The sequence below is a fragment of the Narcine bancroftii genome, chromosome 3, assembly GCF_036971445.1.
Source record: "Narcine bancroftii isolate sNarBan1 chromosome 3, sNarBan1.hap1, whole genome shotgun sequence".
Lineage (NCBI taxonomy): Eukaryota > Metazoa > Chordata > Chondrichthyes > Torpediniformes > Narcinidae > Narcine > Narcine bancroftii.
In genome coordinates this window covers 348,591,170-348,610,382 of record NC_091471.1, presented here as the reverse complement: position 1 = coordinate 348,610,382, position 19,213 = coordinate 348,591,170, and the positions used below count along the sequence as shown (strand labels likewise).

Here is a 19,213-nt window from a genome sequence, read left to right as displayed (position 1 = left end):
TCGACAATTCTCTAGGTTGTCAGGTGTATGGCATTTGCTATTTGAGTTTTATCCTCAAGAGAAGCATCAGTGCCTTGAGAATGAAATAATGAGGAAGTAGAAAGCAAAAGGTTTGAATTAGAACAGGTGGAGGTTCCCCTGCTTAAATAGTGACTAAAAATGTCAGGATGCCTCTGCTAGTGGGATAATGGATGCGCTGGTGAGAGGATTGGTGGGGTGTAAATGGTCTGCGGATAAACTCTGCAGCCTGCACTGATCTGTATGAGCATTGTTTAACAGATCCAATTATAAATGTAGATAGATACAGTAAGCGAGTTGCCTACTATGTGAATTGCTTAGTAAACTGTAGGTTTGTTGGGAATGCATTGCACAGAGAGCAGCGGGGAAGTTCCCAGCAGAAATGTGTTGATGCATTTCTTTGTTTGAACAGCTGCCCTACATCTGTGAGCTATGCTGAACTGCAGGTCAAGTAGTCTTTACACAGTCCTTTTCTTTCCACTTACCCTGTGTGTAAAGAGTCCTCTGATGTGTAGTGGGGCGGGAGTCGTCTTTTTTATGTGATACACAATTTATGTGGTTTAAAATAACCAGCCCAGGAAGCTGCTGGGAAGTTCCACCCTGTCCATTCTGTGTCTCACAATCCGGAGATTTTCACGTTGTTAACTGTTTTTTGGATGTTCTGTTCATTTAATTGCATGGGGTGAAATGTTCACACTAGTAGCCTTCATTTGGGCTGCCCATCCACCTGGCCTTTCCAAGAGATGGCTGTGTAACTGATGACCTATGGGGCATCTTAAACTCTGGCCCAGTGTAGCTGTAAGTAGGTTTGCACTTATGCATATGTCATTCGCTATTCCAGTGTTACTGAGCTCTGAAGATTCCTCCACATGCAATAAAGCATGAAATCATGAGTTGTAAAGCACAAAACAGGCTTATTGGTCCAATCTTGCAGCACGGTTAGCGTAGCAGATAGGCTACAGCTTCAGTGACCAGGGTTAGAATTTGCCACTGTCTGCAAGGAGTTTGTATGTTCTCCTGTGGATTTTATCTAAGTATATGGGGTTGGTAGGTTAAATGGGTGTAATTGGGCTGCACTGGTTTCATTAGCCAGAAGTATCATAAAATTTTAAAAAAACTCTTCCATGCTGACTAGATTGTCCCATATGTCTCTAAGCCTTTCCTATCCATATACCTGTCTAAAAATCTTTTAAATCTTTGTAATTTTACGACCTGTACCACTTCCTCTGGCAGCTCATTCCTTATAACTGTGTGCCCCTCCGCTCTCTTTCAAATGTTTTTACTCTCACTTTAGTCTCTAAGACTTTCTGTTTCAGATTCTTCTTCATTAGTAAAAAGACAGTCACCTTCATCTTATCTATGCTCCTTATGATTTTATATACTTCTATGAGGTCACCATTCCTACACCCCTGGGGACAAAAGTCCCAGTATGTCCAGCCTGTGAAAAACTTGAGCCCCCCAGTTCCTGTAACATTCTTCTGAATTTGTCCGCACCCTTTCCAGCTTAATAACATCCTTCCTATAGCTAGGTGACCAGAACTGCACACAATACTCCATGTGGTCTCACCAATATCTTGCACAGCTGTGAACAAGATATCCTAATTCCTGTACTCAATGCCCAGACTGATGAAGGCAATCAATTTCCTCACTACCCTATTGTGTAGCCACTTTTCACAAAACCATGTTGTGGTGGTTCACCACTGGCCTACTGCAGGGGGAAACCTCTGTACCTGCAGAAGAGCAACACCTGGCCGATTGTCAATCAACCGACCTGAATAGATCAAGCCCCACCCGGTCGGGTGCCAATCGCCTTCCAGGATATAAGCCTGAGCCGCCCCTTTGAAGACACTCTCAGAGTTTACAGCAGTACTCCTCACAGCTGGCTCTGTGGAAGTTTATGTCGAATAAAGCTTGTTGTATTGACTTTAGGTTTTGTGTGTTTGCTTCTGTCTGATAGTACACATGTACCTATACCTTTGTTCTGTTTGACAACATTCTCCAGGACTATAGCATTTACTGCATAAATTGTACCTGGTTTAACCTCCCAAAATGCAACATTTCACAACATTTTGGAATGAAACTTCCTTCAGATTCAGATTTAATGTCAGAGTACATACATTATATCACATACAACCCTGAGATTCCTTTTTCTTGCGGGTGCGGCAGAATTCCTGCGGGTATGGCAGAATAACTCAAAATCTTCTTCCATACCTCGATTAAATAGGGAAGCAAAATGCTTATGGAATTATTTCAATTGATAAATTGTTTTAAATTGTGCTGTGCTTTTCTCTTCTGTTTTTAGTGTGTTAATGTGTTTCTCTGGGCTATTTGCACTATTGGCTCCCTTCGACATCTCTTTCAGGTACTGTTTGCTTCTACCTGACATTCTGTCTAGTTGTCACTAGAAGAGCTAAGGTTTTTATGATAATGGGTGCACGTTTCCAAAGTTAATTGATAGAAACAGATTAAATGTGTAGTTCCATGCTGATGTTCAAAGGATCTATTAAATCAATTAATCAACATTAAATCTTCTTTTTTAACCTGCAGAGCTGTACGAGTTGGAACATTGTGGGGAGAAGTTGATTTACTGGGAAGTTAAATACCCGTTCCTCTTGTCTAACCGAGATGTATCCTTCACTTTTCTTGAATATCCTGTTTATTTGTCCATCTGCTGTGCATAGTAGTTTAGGGGCTCTGTTGAATAGTATGAGGGGGGATCTGGATGTTTCTGGAGTTGAGAAGTTACTGCTTTCTCAGTAGCATTGAAAAAATGAGTTTCTATGCACTTAGTTATGTGTAATCTGGAGCCAATAAATCAAGTAGGATAAATCCTTGACAAAATTTGGTGGGAGAGGTCAGGGTGAGACAGAAGTTGCAGGGTTTTGAGGACAAGCTCAGGTTTAACTCTCTCAGAGCAGCAGGGACTGGTGTGATGGGCTGAATTTTTGCTGGAAGTGTTTAATGTTGATCACATTGGTGGTTTTTTTAAACAGTGTGAAGACATTGAAACAAGTGAAACTCTTCAGCCAAGAGTGTTTCTCCTTACTCCTCTGCCTCCTGTCAGGTACACTCTGAAGCCATGTGTAGGTATAGCACTTTGATTCCTGACTCTTGGGAGCTAAGTGTTGCTGTGCTTTCTGCAATCACTGTGGAGCTAATCCAATGTAGAGTGTAGGATTGAGCATGACAGGGCATGAGTTACTGATGAAGGATGTTCGACTCGCAACATTGAGAATATAGATAGAACAGTGCAGGCCCTTTGGCCCAAGATGTTGTGTGAGCCCATATAAACATAATCTAACACAATCTAACCCTTCCCTCCCCCTCACATTTTTCTTATATCTATGTACCTAACTAAGAGTCTCTTAAATGTCCCCATTTTAAACTCTTTCCTCAGATGTTGTTTGATCACTGAGTGCTTCCAGCATCTTCTGTTTTTATTTAAGATCGCCAACAAATGCAGTTTTCCCACCATACCATTCACAACACTATGAAAGCCTCACAGAAACAGTAAGTCTCCAACTTACTCTTTAAACATTTACAACTTCTGACCTGATTCAGTGCTGTCAGGTGCTATGACCCAGGCACTGACTTTAAAGATCAGACAGTTGTAGCAAAGAAAAAAAATCACTGTCCCCTCTTGGTAAAGGGAAAGATTATTCAGCTATTCCGATGTTTGCAGTGGGTATAGGAATATAATGGATGTGATATTGCAATGTAAGGATAATGGACATAAGCATACATCCACAGGCTATGGATCAAGGGTGCTTGTATATAGAATTTGTACTTGATGCAGGGATGAAGGGCTTTTTTCTGTATTGCATGACTTTGACTCAATTATATGATATGAAAAATAATTTAAAATCTGACACTAAATATTGTGCTGCAATGAGATTGTTTTGAAATACAACTAGACATGAATATCCTCAAGAAGGAAATCTGCCTTAGCTGATCTGATCATATGTGACTGAGTCTGTTAGTCTAGTCAACTAAATTGTGCTTGATATGACCTAGAATCTGTTTGTTCATTCATTAAACTGCTTTAAGTTAGGCGGAAATATAAGAATTGAAAACTAGGTTTTTTTTCTACCATCCAAATAAAAGAATAATTAATTTGACTGAAGAATCTATCCTTGCTCATGGCATGCACATCTCAAGGCTGAACAAAACACATCTTTTTCAGGTTGAGCAATTCTTTCCCTAACTTTACCCACAGTATGTGTACAGGCGTGAGCTTCATGATTTGGATATCAATGGACGTAAAATTTGGGTGATTAGCGCAAAATCAAAATGTGTGCCGGGATTACCAGCCAAATCTGGCATGATCAGAGTGGAGGACTATCATCAAACTGTGGTAATCGAGAGTGATGGTAAACAAGGTAGCAGAGGTATAGCAGAACAATCTGAACCTCAGCATTGTCAGTTCTGAGATTTTAACAAACATGTATTAGAGGAGTGGCAATGCTTCAGTGTTTGAAATGAATTGTAAACAATGCATTGGCTGCGTGTAGGTGTGAACATTGCATTGGCTGCGTGTGGTTGTGAACATTGGATTGGCCTGTGTGTAGGTATGAATATTGGATTGGCTATGTGTAGGTGTGAACATTAGACTGGCTATGTGTAGGGTGAACATTAGATTGGCTAGGTGTAAGTATGAACATTGGATTGGCGTAAATGTGAACTTTGGATTGGCTGGGTGTAAGTATGAACATTGGATTGGCGTAAATGTGAACTTTGGATTGGCTGGGTGTAAGTGTGAACATTGGATTGGCGTAAATGTGAACTTTGGATTGGCTGGGTGTAAGTGTGAACATTGGATTGACGTAAATGTGAACTTTGGATTGGCTGGGTTAAAGTGTGAACATTGGATTGGCGTAAATGTGAACTTTGGATTGGCTGGGTGTAAGTGTGAACATTGGATTGGCGTAAATGTGAACTTTGGATTGGCTGGGTGTAAGTGTGAACATTGGATTGGCGTAAATGTGAACTTTGGATTGGCTGGGTGTAAGTGTGAACATTGGATTGGCGTAAGTGTGAACATTGGATTGGCTGGGTGTAAGTGTGAACATTGGATTGGCGTAAATGTGAACTTTGGATTGGCTGGGTGTAAGTGTGAACATTGGATTGGCGTAAATGTGAACTTTGGATTGGCTGGGTGTAAGTGTGAACATTGGATTGACGTAAATGTGAACTTTGGAATGGCTGGGTGTAAGTGTGAACATTGGATTGGCGTAAATGTGAACTTTGGATTGGCTGGGTGTAAGTGTGAACATTGGATTGGCGTAAATGTGAACTTTGAATTGGCTGGGTGTAAGTGTGAACATTGGATTGGCTGGGTGTAAGTGTGAACTTTGGATTGGCGTAAATGTGAACTTTGGATTGGTGTAAGTGTGAACTTTGGATTGGCTGGGTGTAAGTGTGAACATTGGATTGGCGTAAATGTGAACTTTGGATTGGCTGGGTGTAAGTGTGAACATTGGATTGGCGTAAATGTGAACATTGGATTGGCTGGGTGTAAGTGTGAACATTGGATTGGCGTAAATGTGAACTTTGGATTGGTTGGGTGTAAGTGTGAACATTGGATTGGCGTAAATGTGAACTTTGGATTGGCTGGGTGTAAGTGTGAACATTGGATTGGCGTAAATGTGAACTTTCGATTGGCTGGGTGTAAATGTGAACATTGGATTAGTGTAAGTGTGAACATTGTATTGGTGTAAGTGTGAACATTGGATTGGTGTAAGTTTGAACTTTGGATTGGCTGGGTGTAAGTGTGAACATTGGATTGGCTGGGTGTAAGTGTGAAAATTGGATTGGTGTAAGTGTGAACATTGGATTGGTGTAAGTGTGAACATTGGATTGGTGTAAGTGTGAACATTGGATTGGTGTGAGTGTGAACTTTTGATTGACTGGGTGTAAGTGTGAACATTGGATTGGCTGGGTGTAAGTGTGAACATTGGATTGGCTGGGTGTAAGTGTGAACATTGGATTGGCTGGGTGTAAGTGAACATTGGATTGGCTGGGTGTAAGTGTGAACATTGGATTGGATTGGTGTAAGTGTGAACTTTGGATTGGCTGGGTGTAAGTGTGAACATTGGATTGGTGTAAGTGTGAACATTGCATTGGCTGGGTGTAAGTGTGAACATTGGATTGGCTGGGTGTAAGTGTGAACATTGGATTGGCTGGGTGTAAGTGTGAACATTGGATTGGCTGGGTGTAAGTGTGAACTTTGGATTGGCTGGGTGTAAGTGTGAACATTCGATTGGTGTAAGTGTAAACTTTGGATTGGTGTGAGTGTGAACTTTTGATTGACTGGGTGTAAGTGTGAACATTGGATTGGCTGGGTGTAAGTGTGAACATTGGATTGGCTGGGAGTAAGTGTGAACATTGGATTGGTGTAAGTGTGGACTTTGGATTGGCTGGGTGTAAGTGTGAACATTGGATTGGTGTAAGTGTGAACATTGGCTTGGCTGGGTATAAGTGTGAACATTGGATTGGTGTAAGTGTGAACTTTGGATTGGCTGGGTGTAAGTGTGAACATTGGATTGGTGTAAGTGTGAACATTGGATTGGTGTAAATGTGAACTTTGGATTGGCTGGGTGTAAGTGTGAACATTGGATTGGTGTAAGTGTGAACTTTGGATTGGCTGGGTGTAAGTGTGAACATTGGATTGGTGTAAGTGTGAACATTGGATTGGTGTAAGTGTGAACTTTGGATTGGTGTAAGTGTGAACTTTGGATTGGCTGGGTGTAAGTGTGAACATTGGATTGGTGTAAGTGTGAACATTGGATTGGTGTAAGTGTTTACTTTGGATTGGCTGGGTGTAAGTGTGAACATTGGATTGGCTGTGTTCTTGCCTTTCAGTTAAGATGTGAGTCAGGAGCTGTTAGCTATAAGTCTAGAACTCTGTTTTGTATCTATCTATGAAACCATTGATCAAAATATAAGCCATTTTTGTAACATTATCAAGTCATCTGTGAACCCTCTCATAACTTTGTGCATCATTGAGGCTTTGTGCCTGTTTGGCCCTCAAACCCTTCATGAAAGAAAAGGTACTGAGGTTCAGTGATAGTGGAGAAGATCCTCAGGGGAAGAGAAAATTCTTCAATTCACATTAATTTTGTATAATTTCCTGCCTTGTCTTAGAGTTCCAAGTAAAATTCACTGTCCTTTGTGCACTTGCACGGCTATTTTGTTGGTTTGAATTTTGTGTTACTTGATAAATGAAGGAAATGGTATCCATCCTTCTTTATAGTTGATCTTTTCTTCTTCAGTGTTTCTGCATTACTTTGATAATCCTGGAGGCATGATCCCAACCTTCCTCATTAACTGGGCAGCAAAGGTGAGTGAGTGCTTTTCTTGTCATAGCATCTTTGTTTTAAGGAACCAATAGTATTCTATCTGACAAAATTGGGGTGTTTCTAGTGGGTTTGTGAGCATGTGGTGCAAAGAAGTTTAAGCATCTTTTGGGGGAGCAGTGGTGCAGAAATGGGGAAGAGAATGGAACCCTTCCTTGACTGAACCTCCTTAGAAAGCTAAGAAAGTTCAGCATGTCCCTTGACAACTTCTACAGGTGCACCATCAAAAGCATTCCAGCTGGATGCATCAGCTCATGGTTTTGGAGCTGTTCTTCCCAGGTTTGGAAGAGTTCCAGAGGTGGTGAATGTAGCTCAGAACATCACACCAGCCCTTCTCTCCTCCATCAATTCCATCTTCTGCTCCCACTACCAACATTCTGAAGGGCCCTTCACTCCACAGTCACATTTTCTTCCTCCTTCCATAGAGAGAGGGTTCAAGAGTGTGAAATTACACACTAGCAGGTTAAAAGTCAGCTTTTTCCATCAGACTCCTGATAAACCATACAATAGTGACCTTGTTGCCCTTGTTTAATGCTGGTTAATCAAATTTGATAAGGCCATAAGACATGGGTGCAGAAATATGGTATTCACCCATTGAGTCTGCCCCGTCATTTAATCATGAGCTGATCCATTCTTCCACTCAGCTCCACTGCCTGGCCTTCACCCCATAATCTTTGATGTCTTGGCTAATCAAGAACTTATCTATCTCTGCCTTAAATACACCCAATGACCTGGCCTTCACAACCACCTGTGGCAACAAATTCCACAGATTTACCACCCTCTACATCTCTGTTTTAAGTGGACACCCTTCAATCCTGAGGTTGTGTCATCTTGTGTTAGACTCTCCCACCATGGGAAACAACCTTTCTACGTCTACTCTGTCCATGCTTTTCAACATTCAGTGGGATTCCCTCTCATTCTCCTAAACTCCAATGAATACAGGCCAAGAGCTGTCTCAAACGCTTATATGATGACTTTTTCATTCCTGGAATAATTCTTGTGAATCTCATCTGAACTCTCTCCAACTTCAGCACATCCTTTCTTAAATTAAGAGCCCAAAACTGCTCACAATACTCCAAGTGAGGTCTCATGGATCAAGATGTTGGACATGAACGAATGAGAAAAGCTAGAGGGATACTGACCTAATGCAAACTGGTGGGATTGGTGTAGATAGCATGGATAAGGTGTGCCAAAGAGCTTGTTTTTGTGCTGTATGATTTTATTATGTTATTCTCTGACATCCAGGGGTGGTGCCAGGAGTTGACATAAGGATTTGGATCTTATGACATTGATGAGAGAGATTGTGAGCCAATATCCATGAGAAAATATAAATGTTTTCAATCTGAGGAGTAATAAATTGTTCCTCTTGTGCAGCCATTTTGTTCATGAAATGAGAGACTACTCCTTGACATGACTAAGGGAGACCTCCACATCTCTAATTCCTGAGGCCAATGAGAGAGGCTTGTTTATAAAGTATACATGCCATTGCTTTATCTCTATCTATCTTATCTAATTTATGTTCTGCATTTATTTGAGATACTGAGTTTGACTGCCCACAATCTGATGTTGATGCAGGCTGATGGCGTGTTGATCGACCATGCCCAACACACTGATGAAAAAGCAAGTTTAGAGTTCTTGCTCCCAATCACCAAAGAGATTCTTTTGCTGGCAGGCACAGCAGAGTGGATCTTGAGGGGAGCATTTTGTTGCACTCCAGTACAGGAAGGCAGCAGGTTACAACAGGGTTCCATTCCTGAGAACTATTCAAACCCAAACAAAACCATGTGTGGGAGAGGATCATGGCTGTGAATGGAGAGCAAGCAGACATTGGAAGAGTGACGATCAGCAACCTTACTGAATCTGTTCAGTGGTTCCAACTCTGTTCAACTCAACCTAGCCCACAACTATTACAATTAAACACAAAAGTCTACAGACACTGAGATTGTAGTAAAAACACTCAGAAATGCTGGAAGAACTCACCCAGTCTCGTACTGTTCATTGTAAAGATATATTACTGACGTTTCATGCCTGAACCGTTCTTCAAGGTATAATGTTGCAGCTCAGGGACAGAAGGCACACAGAAAATGCCTTGTTCCCACTCAGCAGATGATGCATGCAGCCCTGCAGCAGTCAGAAAATCCATTCCCATCCACCCCACTGCTCTCCCAAGCACTCATTAATGTGCATAGTGTGTTTGTAATCCGGGCTGGCTGCTTGTTCTTTGTTGGGATCATTGCTAGAATCTCTAAACTTCTTTCATGTAATTAACACCAATATATTTCTCCACAGAGTGGAGTGCCTTCCTTTCTAAAAGATATGCAAAAAGCTTGTGCCAACTACTCCGAATACTGCAAGAAATCTGGAAAAAGTCAGCGTTCTACTGATTGAATCTATGCATGATGAAATGGCAATGGGTTGTCCTATTTTTATTGTGTTATCAGGTAGCAGGGATTTATCCTTGATAACACACTCTTGCCTGTATGAAATATCACACCAAGCTGCTCGCAATACTGTCCAATCGTCTGTGTTTCACCAGCAATGGGTGATACGTAAGGTTCTTGATCAGCAGGGTGTCAAATGTTATGGAGAGAAGTCAGGGGAATGGGGTTGAGTGAAGAAATTCATCTGCCATGATTTGAATGGTGAAACAGACTCAATAGGCTGAACAGCCCAATTATTCTGGTTCAAATTTATTGTCATCTGATTGTACATATGCATATACAACCCAACAAAACAGTGTATCTACAGACCATAGTGTACACACGGACATGTATACAGAGTGATCCAAAATAAATATATATATTAAAAACTTAATTTACGGGTTACATGATTCTTCAATGTTCTTTATGAGTTTTGAAAGCACTCCATTCACTTTGCAAAGGAGACTAGAGTTCAGATTATGGGTGAGGAATAACTGGTCTATATTCCATGGGGTGAGAAAGCTGGCAAGCTAGCTTTGCCCTCACTTGGACTTGTTTTGGCTTCCTGTCATCAGCCTGAAGCTTTACCATTGCTTAAAGGGAAAAGAAAGAAATACTGGAAGTGGTTCCTTTCATGGTTGGAAGCTTGCCTATTTTTGGTCAAAAACAAACCACTGGAGGAGCTCAGCAGATCAGGCAACATCCAGGAGGAAAATGTACGGTTGATGTTTAGGGTCAAATTTGTGTTTGAGGACTGGTCCCCACTACAAAATGTTGATGATTCATTCTTTTCCATGGATGCTGCCTGACCTGCTGAGTCCTCCAGCAGTTTAATTTTTACTGTAGATTACAGTGTCTGCATTCTCTTGTGTCTGCATATTTTTAGAATGTTTTTTCAGCAGGTCATCATTCACCATTTTCCTCAACAAATCACACAGAGTTTGAGTTGGTCAATTGTGTATTTGAAGTTCATGTATGCGGAATAGTGTGCTGGAGTGAGCTGCTCTAGTTGGACAACTGTTCTTGCAGGGTTGAGGGCTGGACTGTTACATAGATCATGGAAAATTAACATCTCTAGGACTGTTAATTACTCACTGGAAGAGGTTTGTGGGAGTAGAATGGGCATCTTTCCAACGTGATGATGTAAATCACAGTGCTGAACTTCAGGTGCTGAGAAAGTTTAATTTTCCATCTCATTCTAATATGTAACCCATCATGCCTTCCTGAAGTAAAAGTTATTTCTTTGGGTTTCAATTCATTCACACTCACCTCAAGAGGTGGAAGTAGAGGTGGCAACTCTATTCTGTCAATAAATAACACCAGGTTCCCTCAATGAGTTCTGGCTAGTGCAGTGCTGTTTTTCATAGGTGGCCTAGACTAAAGCACATGTTGTTTTTGGAAAATTAGTTGTTAATGTAAAGTATGTGGTCTAGTGAATTAAATATTTGCCTCCCTATTTAGTGGAGGATATCTCAAATTGTCTCATGGAGTGCATTGCATTTGTTTCAAACTCACACTAATAAGCTTACTCTCTCATGCCTTTCCTAAAAACAGGCTTTCAACAGTAGTTTTGAAGTGTTGGACATTTCTGTTGTACTGGTCAGCAGTTGTTTCTCTAGATTATCTTGGGCAAGTGACTAAATTATTAGTAGAAGATTACTTTAAGACCACTGATGAGGGGGAGTCACGTGATGGAGTAGTGGCCGGACGGTGAACTCCAGCCCTCTCCAGAAAAGTCGGGAAAAACAAGAGAAAATACAAAGGCACAGAAATACAAGTTAAAGAAAAGTGAGTATAAAGGTGGAAAGAAGATGGAGACAAAAGGAGAAAAATCAAAATCAACGGAAAGAAGAGAGGAAGAGAAGACAACGGAGGAAAAAGGTGAAGGCCTTACCTGTCCGAAGAGGCCCGCTGTGGAGAGAGGACCCCACTACCTCAGGTCGGTAGAAAAAGAACTACAACAATGGCTCACAGAGCCGAGTAAAAGTGCGCAACCGCGCATGCGCGACTCCTCACGCATGCGCGATGCGCATGAAAAAAAACACACCGACGGGAGGGGGGACCAGCTGGGGAGTCGATCTCCACAGCCGGCAACGACAGCTGCAGAACACCTGCAGCAAGAAGAGACCACAGAAGACAATGGAAACAAGAAAGAAGAGGAGGAAAGGGCATCAAAGAAACAACAGATGGCCAACCCAGAGGAAGAAGAAGAGGAAGAATACAGTGAAATAGATAAAGGGAAAGGCAAGGTAAAGGATATACTTGCTCTTGTTAGAGGATACATGGAGTCATTTAAAGAATGGCAAACACAGGAATTCAATGATTTAAGAAGAAGAATAAACAACACAGAAAAGAAAATAAATAAAATGGATATGACCTTAACAGAAATGGGGAAAAAAATGGACAAGATGGAAGAACGGGCAATAGCAGCAGAAATGGAGGTAGAAGACTTAAAAAAGAAATTGGAGGAATCTAATAAAAAAACTAAAGAGACACAAGAATTACTAGCCCAAAAAATAGATATAATGGAAAATTATAACAGAAGAAATAACATAAAGATAGTGGGCCTTAAGGAAGATGAAGAAGGCAAGAATATGAGGGAGTTTATAAAAGAATGGATCCCTAAGGCCCTAGGATGTCCAGAACTACAGCAAGAAATGGAAATAGAAAGGGCACATAGAGCATTGGCCCCTAAACCACAACCACAACAAAAACCAAGATCTATTGTAGTAAAATTCCTAAGATATACTACAAGAGAAAAGGTACTGGAGAAGACAATGGAAAAAGTAAGAGAGGGCAACAAACCACTGGAGTATAAAGGGCAAAAAATCTTCATTTATCCAGATATAAGCTTTGAACTCCTAAAGAAGAGAAAAGAGTTCAATACAGCAAAAGCGATTTTATGGAAGAAAGGATATAAATTTACACTGAAGCATCCTGCGGTATTGAAAATATTTATTCCAGGACAACAAAACAGACTGTTCTCGGATCCAGAAGAAGCACGAAAATTTGCAGAACAATTACAAAAATAGACTGAGGGATGAAGACGGGTAATGAGGGTAAAAATGACCACGATTGATATGTATGCGGGTAAAGAGGTATAAGAGTGAATAGAGACAATGGGCATACGTGAAAGTATCTGTAATTAGAGGAAAACATAGATAGTATAGACAAGAATTAATAAGGGAAGGTAATGGAATAGAGAGAATAAGGAGGGAATTAAAATAGTGACCTTTGTGACATATAAAAAGTGAAATCTTTTCTGGGGGGGGCTGGGTGGGGGAAAAGAGCGGTCACTGCAAAATCAGTTGACGCTTGCGAGTGGATTCGCAAATCCAAATGGAGAGGGGAGATGTGGTTGTCCGACAAGGGATAAAGGACAACTCAGGAGGGGAAGGGGAGATTGGGGATAAAGAAGATAGAAATAGGAGAATAAGGAAAATGTTGGATGTTGTAGGAATGTTGTCTGGTAAAGAGTTGAAAATAAGAAAACAGAAATGGAAAAGGAGGAAAGGTAATGATGGAAAAACGGAAAGAGAAGATAAACAAAATATAAAATGGCTACGCTGAACTATATGACTCTAAATATTAATGGAATACATAACCAAATTAAAAGGAAGAAACTACTAAATTTACTGAAAAATGAAAAAATAGATATAGCTTTTGTCCAAGAAACACACTTAACTGAATTGGAGCACAAGAAATTAAAGAGAGATTGGGTAGGACATGTAACAGCAGCATCGTATAATTCAAAAGCAAGAGGAGTGGCTATATTAATTAGCAAAAATGTGCCATTTAAAATAGAAGAGGAAATAATAGATCCAGCAGGGAGATATGTTATGATAAAATGTCAGATATATTCGGAGCTTTGGAATCTACTTAATATATATTCACCTAACGAAGAAGATCAAAAGTTTATGCAAGATATCTTTTTAAAGGTAGCTAATACGCAAGGGAACATACTAATAGGAGGGGATTTCAATCTGAATTTGGATCCAAATATGGATAAAACGGGGAAAAAAATTAACAGGAAGAACAAAGTAACCAAATTTATAATTAAATCAATGCAAGAAATGAAACTTGTGGACATATGGAGGAAACAAAACCCAAAAGAAAAGGAATACTCATACTACTCGACTAGACATAAAACATACTCAAGGATAGACCTATTCCTGTTATCAGCCCACATTCAAGGGAGAGTTAGGAAAACGGAATATAAAGCTAGACTATTATCGGACCACTCCCCCCTGTTATTGGCAATAGAGCTAGAGGACATCCCTCCAAGAATGTATAGATGGAGATTAAACCCCATGCTACTTAAAAGACAGGATTTTAGAGAATTTATTGAAAAACAATTAAAAATGTACTTTGAAGTAAATACGGAATCAGTGGAAGATAAGTTTATACTATGGGACGCAATGAAAGCATTCATTAGAGGACAAATAATAAGTTATGCAACCAAGATGAAGAAGGACTATAATCAGGAAACAGAGCAGTTGGAAAGGGAAATAATAAACATAGAAAAAAAATTAGCAATAAAGGAAGATACAACCAAAAGAAGAGAATTGGCGGATAAAAAAATAAAATATGAACATTACAAACATATAAGGTGGAGAAGAATATAATGAAGACAAAACAGAAATATTATGAACTAGGTGAAAAAACACACAAAATCTTAGCATGGCAGCTTAAGACAGAGCAAACTAAGAAAATGGTATTGGCAACAAGGAAAAAAGACAAACAAATTACATATAATCCAAAAGAAATTAAGGAAAACTTCAGAGAATTCTATGAACAATTATACCGAACTGAAAACGAAGGGAAAGAAGGGAAAATAGATGAATTTTTGACTAAAATTGAACTACCAAAACTACAAATAGAGGAACAAAATAAATTAACAGAACCATTTGGAACAGTAGAAATACAAGAGATAATAAAAAATTTACCAAATAATAAGACACCAGGAGAGGATGGACTCCCAATAGAATTCTACAAAACATTTAAAGATCTAATAATACCGCCCCTCCTGGATGTAATCAACCAGATTGATGAGACACAAAACTTACCAGATTCATGTAAAACAGCAATAATTACAGTGATACTAAAACAAGGGAAAGATCCACTCTCACCAGCGTCATATAGACCAATATCTCTGCTAAACACAGATTATAAGATAATAGCTAAACTATTAGCAAACAGATTAGCAGAACAGGTACCGAAAATGGTAAATTTAGACCAAACTGGATTTATCAAAAAAAGACGCACAACAGACAATATTTGTAAATTTATTAACTTAATTCATGCAGTAGAAGGAAATAAAGCACCGGCAGTAGCAGTTGCTTTAGATGCAGAGAAGGCCTTCGACAGAGTAGAATGGAATTACTTGTTCAAAGTATTGCAAAAATTCAGTTTACCGGAGAAGTATATTAATTGGATTAAAGCATTATATGAGGGACCGTTAGCGAAAGTGACAGTAAATGGACATGTATCAAAGCAATTTAACTTAAGCAGGTCAACGCGGCAGGGATGCCCACTATCACCATTATTGTTTGCGCTAGCTATAGAACCACTAGCAGAATCGATAAGAATAGATAATAATATAAAAGGAATAAAAATAAAAGACAGGGAATATAAAATCAGTCTATTTGCGGATGATGTGATAGTGTACTTAACAGAACCAGAACTATCAATAAAAGAACTATATAAGAAATTGAAGGAATATGGAGAAGTGTCGGGATACAAGATAAACGTAAATAAAAGTGAAGCAATGCCTATGAATAACGCGGATTTCTCAAAATTTAAGGAGGAATCCCCATTCAGATGGCAAACGCAGGCAATAAGATACCTAGGTGTGCAAATAAACAAAAATCTAGGCCAATTATATAAACTCAATTACAATCCACTAATGAAAAAATTACAGGACGATTTAGAGCATTGGAAAGAGCTACCACTAACACTGATAGGAAGGATAAACTGTATTAAAATGAACATTTTTCCAAGGATACTATACTTATTTCAGGCATTGCCAATACAACTGACAGAAAAATTCTTCAAAGAGTTAAAGAAAATAATAAGGAGATTTTTATGGAGAGGGGGGAAACCGAGGATAGCACTAGATAAATTAACAGAATGGTATAAACAAGGAGGCTTACAATTGCCAAACTTTAAAAATTATTATAGAGCCGCACAATTAAGGTACCTATCAGATTTTTATCAAACAAGGGAAAAACCAGACTGGACGAGACTAGAATTAGATAAAATAGGGGAAAAGATACCTGAACACATATTATATAAATGGGACGAAAAATTGGTACAACATAGAACTTCTCCAGTATTACACCATCTCCTCAATATATGGAAGAAGATTCATGTAGAAAGAAATAAAATAAATTATCAAATACCAAAACTAATATTGACGCAAAATAAGCTACTCCCTTTTACAATAGACAACCTTTCCTTTAGAAAATGGGAAAAAAAAGGGATTAAAAGAATAGAAAATTGTTTTTCAGGAAGTAGATTCTTATCCTTTGAACAAATGAGAGATAAGTACAATATAACTGGAGATACAGCGCTGGCATATTACCAACTGAGATCCTACTTGAAAGATAAATTAGGAAGCAATTTGAGTTTACCAGAGGGAAGTAACCTTGAATATGTGATTACAGATACAATGTTAATCAAAAGATTTATAACAAATATGTATATCAAACTGCAAGAAAAGGAGAATGAGGAAACAAATGGTAAAACTAAACAAAAATGGGAACAAGATTTAAATATAAAGATAAAAAAGGAAACATGGGAGAAATTATGTTCTGGAATGATGAGAAATACAATAAATACGAGGCTGCGTATGATACAATATAATTGGTTACACAGACTATACATTACACCGCAAAAGTTAAATAAATGGGACCCAACAGTATCTGATAGATGTTTTCGATGTAAAAAAGAAAGGGGAACAACAATTCATGCAATCTGGACATGTGAGAGAGTAGAAAAATTTTGGGATGATCTCAATCAGATATTAAATAAAATAACAGAAAACAATATACCAAAGAATCCAGAGATCTTTCTCCTAAGTAACATAAAAAATAAAGAATTTGGAATTGACTTGAAAGATGCACAAAAAAGATTTGTCAAGATAGCCCTAGCCGTAGCAAAAAAATGTATTATGTCAACCTGGAAATTGGAAGATAATTTGAAAATACAACAATGGTATATAGAAATGAATAAATGTATTCCATTAGAAAACATAACATATAGTTTAAGAAATAATATTGAAATATTCGAACAAGTATGGGAGCCTTACATTAAATACAATAGCGAAAACCTACCGGGAACAAACATTACCTAAGTTGATGGAAGGAGAAGAAAAGAAAAGAATGGACTCAGTAGAATTTCTGGTGTATTTTTGTTGAATGACAACATTGTCTGACTGAATTAATGCAACCTAGATTGTATACCTAAAATGGATGAGAGGGGGGGGGTGGGGGGGTGGCTTGGGAGGAGGGAGGGGGGGGGGGGGAGAAAAAGTCACTGTAAATGTGTGGAAAAGAAAAAGTGTATATCATGGCTATTGTGATTTATGGTGTGAAAAAAAAAAAAAAAAAGACCACTGATGAGAGAAATTGAGGATCTGGTCAAGGAAAAGGTTGCATATGTTAATTACAGACGGTTGAAATCAAATTAATACTTTGAATAGAATAGAAGATGTCAGAGTTCACTTAAGAAGGAAATGAAGAGGGAGCATGAGATGGCGCTGGTGGATAAGGAGAAGCTCAAAAATTTCTACAGGTATATCAAAGGTGAAAGAATATAGGCTCCCTTAAACACCAACAAGGTCGTTCATGTGTGGAGCCACAGGAGATGAATGATATCCATATTGATTTTTCTCATCTGTCTTTACTGTGAAGAAACACATGGCAAGGAAACTTGGAAGTAAGTTACTATATCCTGAAGAGAGTTCATGTTACAGAAGAGGAAATGCTGGAGGATGTAAAACGCATAAAGGCAGATCAATCCCCAGGGCATGATCAGGTGTATCCTGGGATGTTATGGGAAGCGCGAAAAGAAATTGAAGGAGCCCTGCAGAAATATTTCCATCATCATTAAGCCCTCCATCATCATTAAGCAGGCATAAGGTAACGGAAGACTGGAGGGTAAGTAATGTCGTGCCTTTATTTTAAAAAAGGGCTGTAAGGATAAACCAGAGAACCATAGGCCAATGACCTTAATATTAGTAATGGGTTAGTTACTGGAGAGGATTCTGAGACACAGGATCTGTTTGCATTTGGGATAGTCATCATGGCTTTGTGTGGGGGAAAATTGTGTCTAACAAATTTGATTGAGTGGTTGAAGAGGTGACCAATAAGAATTATGAGGACAGGGTGGTAGACATTGTTTATGTGGATTGCAGGAAGACCTTTTGACCACATAAGATGGTCTGAAAGGCCAGATCACTTGGAGTCCAGGGTGAGCTGATGAATTGGATACAGAATGGGCTTGATAGTAGGAGATAAAGGAGGGGACTGGCATAGGTACACAGTGGTGTACCACTGGGTCCACTATTTGGTACCTTAACAATTTGGCTGACAATGTTGTTAGCTTGATTTGTAAGTTTGCAGTTGATACAAAACTTGGTGGTATAATGGACAGCGAAGAAGATTGTCTAAGATTACATGAGATCTATATGAACTGGGAAAGTGGGCCAAGAATTGTCAGTTGGAAGTTAACTCTGAGAAGTGTGGGGTGCTACACTTGGGGAGGTTAAACTAGGGCAGGATTAGCATGGGAACAAAGACTTGAGGTACAGGACATAGTTCCATGAAAGTGATGGCACAGGTAAACAGGACAGTGAAGAATGTCAGGGCATTAAGTACAGAAGCAGGGACGTCATGTTACAACTGTACAAGATGGTGAGACCACGCTTGGAACATTGTCCACAGTTTTAGTCGCCCAGCTGCAGGAGGTTATCAGTAAGGTGGAAACGGTACAGAAAAGATTCACAGGAATGTGGCCTGGACTGGGAGGAGAGGCTAAGAGCCTTGTAGAGATTTATAAAATCATGAGAATCACCTTTGGAGTCTGTAGTTGCCATTTTTCAACATGAGGACCAGAGTTGTGCCAATGAAAGTCAAAGAAGCCATTATGAGACTGATAAACAAGAATAAAATAGTAAGAGACGTTGCCCAATCCTTAAGATTACCAAAATTACCTGTTGAGAAGAAAAAGTATACCAGTGTGCGCAGTAACCACAAAAGGACTGGTATTCCAAGGAAGAGCTCCACTACTGATGAAATAATTCTCATCATAATGAAGAAAAATCCTGAAAGGTATGTCTAACAGATCAGAAACACTCTTCAGGTGTGGATATGGCAATGACTCCTGTCCACACAAGACTTAATGAACAGAAATGCAGAG

At 39.3% G+C, this 19,213-nt stretch overlaps 1 protein-coding gene across 11 annotated transcripts in view; it reads left to right on the top strand.

Annotated features, from left to right (window-relative positions):
• The window catches only part of pctp (phosphatidylcholine transfer protein), a 148,036-nt gene extending 137,849 nt beyond the window's left edge, over positions 1 to 10,187 (top strand). For 5 of the 11 annotated variants that reach the window (XM_069929640.1, XM_069929649.1, XM_069929641.1 and 2 more), the window contains 4 exons: positions 2,566 to 2,645; positions 4,235 to 4,406; positions 7,290 to 7,357; positions 8,949 to 9,656. In XM_069929640.1, the coding sequence (XP_069785741.1) occupies positions 2,566 to 2,645; positions 4,235 to 4,406; positions 7,290 to 7,357; positions 8,949 to 9,182 (554 nt within the window). In that variant the 3' untranslated portion in view covers positions 9,183 to 9,656. The other 6 variants (XM_069929646.1, XM_069929651.1, XM_069929650.1 and 3 more) reach the window with 5 other exon arrangements.
• Positions 10,188 to 19,213: the final 9,026 nt, after the last annotated feature.